Below are 5,323 nucleotides of genomic sequence, written 5' to 3'. Positions count from 1 at the left end.
TTCGCATGTAGTCCTGTAATAAAAAAATTAAAAAGATTTATATTGGGAACGAACGGAGTATATCATAAGGGTACATCATCAAAAGGCAATGGTGTCCTATGGCGGTTGCATGGTTCTTGTGATAGAGAAAAAACAAGGAGGGAGCTGCGGGTGGTGAGGCATCCCAAAGAGACTATAGGAGGGCCACTGTAAGATTTGATATTCGAAACAAAACAGGTGTTTGAATTTGAAAAGTTGGTAAAACGTCACCTCAGAAACATAAGGCAAATAATAGATGCTCACAAACAGAAGCTATCACATCCACAGGCAAAAATGTACCACAGAAGTAACTTACAAAAACAGATGCTGCGCAAGCAGGAAGAACAACCAGAATAGGTGGTGCTGTTAAATCCGGCCCGATTCTGTACAGAGAAAACGAGTGCAGAGCCAATGGGGACATTTACAAATGCTCGGCAACTAAGGGTGGTTAAGCAAGACAATTGGCTGGTGGATGAATATTGCCATGCCCTGGTGGATCCAAACAATAGATCAGATCACCCCCTTCGAGCTGACGATGGTAATATTGAAGGAATTGGATGTTGATCAGATCAGGCACTTCCCCCAGTTGCTGGCTGTTAAGGTCAAAAAGGAAATATAATCAGTTGTGTTGCCTTCAAATCATACATTTGAGATCCCAAGTCTGGTGAAGTACTCCCTCGGTTCACAAATATTTACCTCCGTACCAAAATATAAGACATTTTTGTAGGCTAGTTTAGGCTACGAAAACGTCTTATATTTTGATACGGAGGTAGTATAAGATATTCTATTTTTCTGAATTGGATGTATATAGACATGTTTTAGTGCATTTGTCCACTCATTTCAGTCCGTATGTAATCTATATTGAAATATCCAAAACATCGTATATTTGTGAACGGAGGGGGAGTAGAACTTATAAGATATTTTATTCAGGATATGTTACAGTAGGCAGAGACTACTGTATTTTGCATCTTGGGTAGTTCACATGTGGTACCTTTTGATGGTCACAGGTCAATTGATTAAGATATGCATGTTGGAAGGGTTAATGTACTCCTGGGCTAATTTAGACTAAGTGAGCCATGGTCATCTTTCTACATATTATTGTACTAGTTATTCTGACCATTGGGTGTTTGTGGGAATAGCTCAACTCTAACCAACTTGTCACTTCCATTCTCATCAACTAAACAAACCTACTGAATAGGCGGTTATGATATCTTCTGTGAAGTTCCCCTAGGCCCATGGTTATTCAAGACTTAACTGGTTGGGTGGCTAAAATGTAATACTCCCTCCATCACAGTTTAGAAGGGGCAGTTTTTCCTTTACATGTGTTTCCAGAATATAAGAGGATTAAGGCGCGTATTTACTGCTTAGTTAATTAGGAGTACTAGTAGCCTGCATGCATAGTGAGAACGTTGGGTGTGCATGCAGGATGGAAAGGATGCATGCATGAGGGCTCTTCGTTTAGTGGTTGTGTGGGTTATTGCGCATTATCTTTTCAAATAATTAGGCGCCTTGGGCTTACTGCATGAACGCTTGCAAAGAAAACTAGAACCAATCATGATTCATCTTGGTCCCAGAGATCGCTCATGCGCGCCTTCTAAACAGTGAAGGAGGGAGTAGTTGTTGTAAATGTGGAATGAATGCATTGAATAGACCCTTCTTGATCAAAGATTAAATGAAGGAATATCCTTAATTACATTATAAATTCACTATCGCTCTCTGTGGTAATGTCATCCACAAAGTTTCCTCGTGAACATACAGAAGCAACGATGAGATGGCATTACAAATTAGAAAAAAATAAGAATGTACTGGCTCACTGTGCAGCTATTGTATGTTCATTAAAAAAGAGTAGATGACTGGATTATGCAATATTAACTGAACCAGCAAACCACATCAAATCTTGTGTATCAGAATCATCGAATCTTCTTTCGCTTCGGAAATCATGGTTTCTATTTTTCTAACATTCAACTCCCTCTGTGCATAAATATAAGACGTTTTAGAGACTTGTCAAGTCTCTAAAACGCCTCATATTTATGCACAGAAGTAGTCCATAAAGATAATGCAATGATAAAACATTCTATCTGCACAGGTTCAACTTGTACTACATAGTAGAATATGAATCCAATCTGAAGCTAGCTGATTTACCTTATTTGGAATTTGTCTTTTTACACGTGGTGTGCCTGTTTCATTTGGCTTCAAGATTTGAAATGAGCACATTAGATTTTCATCTATGCTCAACAAAGCACCTACATTATCAAATTCCCCACAATAATTTGGAGCTGAGAAGATTGTGACTAATCTCCGCTGTGCGAAGAACTCGTAACCATCTTCTACCACCTAAGGGCATTCATGGTTATTGTAAGTAAAACTCGAGAATAACAATAATCCAGAAAATAACAGGAGTTCGACTAAGTGTTCACAAACCTGATGGGCTCGGCAGATAAGATCAAGATCATTTTTTTCCAAAAACTCTATAAGCTTATCTGCACCAAACGTACATGAAACACCTCTGTCACTCTCCCCCCACCCTTCTCCTTCAGGGCTAGGATCAGACCAAAGCAAATCACACAGGAGACCATAATCAGGAATCTCAGCCGGCCTCTCAATATCCTTTATTTGGTCCAGGTTAGTCAGTTCAGGTGAAAGGCCACCATGCATGCACAGTATCTTGTCGTCAATGAGTGCTGCAATAGGCAGGCAGTTGAAGCAATCAGAGAATATCTTCCACAGGCGAACATTGAACCTCCTCTTGCATTCATCATAGAAACCATAAACTCTGTTTATTTTTGCATCTTCATGGTTCCCCCTTAACAGGAAAACCTTGTCAGGGTACCTTATTTTGTACGCCAGCAGTAAGCATATAGTTTCCAAGCTCTGTTTGCCTCTATCTACGTAGTCTCCAAGGAATACATAGGTTGAGGTTGGAGGATAACCACCCAAATCAAACAACCTCAGAAGATCAACAAACTGACCATGGATATCACCTGAAGGTATCATCATAACAGGTAAGACTAGAGTTTTCTGTGAAGATGTGTAAAAGAAATTACAATAATAATGAATATTAAGAAGCTCTAAACTTTGTGCAGAAAGGAATCTTTATCACACAAACGAGATTAACACACAGGTATTGTATAGGATGGTGAATCAGAGATGTCAGGAGATGTAGAGGTTCGTAGGTTAACATGTGGAATAGTTTGATATACACGTTGGAGGAGGTGTAATTGAAGATGTTATTAGCTCGGGACTAGAGAAAATAATAATGAGACAGAAAGTTTGCAGTTGCCAGTTACAGAATGGTCAGTGTGGGGTCTGCAAAAACCAAATAAAGAACAAGATTTTTCCTCTGGCAAGTCTTCGATAATAAACTCCACTTAGATATTTGGTTGAAAGAGGAACTGCCAAGGGGAGGATTGTCGTGTTGTGTCAGGGATCAAAATCATATCAAGTTTGTTCGGCAAATTTTGTTTCGTCTCAGTCTCAGGAAGATTTCACTGCTTGATGGCTTGGTCTGGGAGGACTGTACGCAGACAAATTGATGGTTATTTATCCTTCAGGCTGTGGGGTACATGCTGGGCATTATGGGAAGTTTGAAATGAAATGACAATTGATGATAGGGTGTCGGGCAGTATACAGACCATTTGTATGAAAATTTGGGTAAAGCAAAGTGAAGAAGGCAATTGACATATTGAAGGTGAAGACAAGTCTTCTGAAGATCTGTTGCCAAGTTTATTATGATGCATTTCAGCCCAGGGATCACAATTTACCTATCCTTTTGCGTTATTTTATTTTGAAAATTTGGTAGGGTTGTTATGCATGATACTACTTTGAACTTCCTGACACCAGAGGGATGACGTATGGACTACAATACCAATACCAACCAAACCCGGTGTAGAACCAAGAACAGCACTATTGTCACAATGTCACCAGCTCGTGCAAACAAATTTAATGGACGACGAGCAGTGACTTGACCATCCATAGCAGCCCCCGAATATGGCCAACAATCCTACCTCAGCTCATTAACGCAGCAACTCCATCACGAATTCATAAGTTCTAAAGTGAGCAAACCAAATGGCGCCAGCAGCCAAAGTGGGAGTACCTAAAGGATGCAAGTGGGCAGGGCAACCCACGAAGCACGTTCATAAGTATACACTAAATCAATTTATTGTATTTTTTCCTATGACATTCACATAAGTTTGACTTTTAATATACTTATATGCGGGCTTTCACAGGTTACCAACTTGCATCCCTAGGAGTACCTATGACTAAGCATTAATGGTTCTTTAAGGCCGAGGAAGCTCAAATCAGGCATTATCATCATAGTACAAAGAGATAATCATCCCTTGTAAGGGCACCCATCCTTTTCTTATCCCTAATTTCCACCAAACACCACCAACGTGTACCAAATCCCTTCATGATTCACAGATTCTCCACAGCGCTTAAAATTTAACCAACAAACCTATCCGTTCTATGAAAATAAATACCATCAAAATCAAGACTACATATACTAGTAATTTGGAAAAGGAGCAAAACCAAAACTAGAAATGATTTGTTTAATAATCACCGCAGATCTTGACGGGGGCCTGGATGCGGAGGAGGTTGGGCTGGGACAGGAGCACCCGCTTGGCGTCGACGCAGAGCTGCCGGATCTCCGCCTCGGACAGCTGCACCTGCCGACCGCCGCGGCCGCCCTCGACCAGCCGCCGCACCACCTCGTCCACCGCCGCGCCCTCCATGGCCCCCATGGAGGCCCGTGTCATCATCATCTTCCCTCCTTATTCTCCCGCGGCCGTGCTCCCCTCTCTCTCTCTCTCTCCGGCGACGGCGAGGGACGGGCGAGAGAGAAAGGGTGGGGGATTGGGAATGGGGTGTGCCTGGGAATAGTTGCGTTTGTGACGACCACGAGCTTAATTAATCGCTTCGAAGTGTTCAAAGACGCGTGAACACGCATCCGCCGTTGGTTTGTAGATGGACGGCCCGTGGAACATGTCTCGGTCTTCCTCCTGTGTTTGCTGCTCTTTCGTCGTTTTCCTTGTTGTGGTCGGGGAATTTGGTTATTTGTCGCTCTTTTTTTCATTGTAATGATATAATCTGTAATTGTTTCTATATCATCAAAACAACTAAATAAAGAGTTAGGGCAACTCCAACGTGGTGACCTATTTCGTCCGCTAGCGTCCGTTTGAATCGACGCAGACAAAAAAAATTGGTCCAACGCGTCGATCCAAACAAACGCGCGTCTGCTTTTCGTCTGCAGGCAACCCATTCCCGGCTCATTTTTGAGCCGGATTTGCGTCGGCGCGGATATGAGACG

At 41.9% G+C, this 5,323-nt stretch overlaps 1 protein-coding gene across 1 annotated transcript; it reads right to left on the bottom strand.

Annotated features, from left to right (window-relative positions):
- Window positions 1–259: 259 nt before the first annotated feature.
- On the bottom strand, window positions 260–4,937 carry LOC123425874 (serine/threonine-protein phosphatase PP1-like). Its single transcript, XM_045109625.1, has 4 exons — window positions 4,577–4,937; window positions 2,440–2,999; window positions 2,161–2,352; window positions 260–611 (listed from the first exon to the last, which is right to left on the bottom strand). The coding sequence occupies exons 1-4, from the start codon at window positions 4,776–4,778 to the stop codon at window positions 588–590; spliced, it is 978 nt and encodes a 325-aa protein (XP_044965560.1). The 5' UTR covers window positions 4,779–4,937; the 3' UTR covers window positions 260–587.
- Between the last annotated feature and the right edge of the window lie 386 nt (window positions 4,938–5,323).

Source organism: Hordeum vulgare, chromosome 1H (genome assembly GCF_904849725.1).
Source record: "Hordeum vulgare subsp. vulgare chromosome 1H, MorexV3_pseudomolecules_assembly, whole genome shotgun sequence".
Lineage (NCBI taxonomy): Eukaryota > Viridiplantae > Streptophyta > Magnoliopsida > Poales > Poaceae > Hordeum > Hordeum vulgare.
This window is presented reverse-complemented; position numbering and strand designations above follow the sequence as displayed.

Coding starts and splice junctions, on each gene's coding strand:
- LOC123425874 (XM_045109625.1), bottom strand. CDS start 4,778: ATGATGATGACACGGGCCTCCATGGGGGCCATGGAGGGCGCGGCGGTG. Junction 3,000..4,576: donor GGCCCCCGTCAAGATCTGCG/GTGATTATTAAA, acceptor TGATACCTTCAG/GTGATATCCATGGTCAGTTT. Junction 612..2,160: donor AAAGACAAATTCCAAATAAG/GTAAATCAGCTA, acceptor TGACCTTAACAG/CCAGCAACTGGGGGAAGTGC.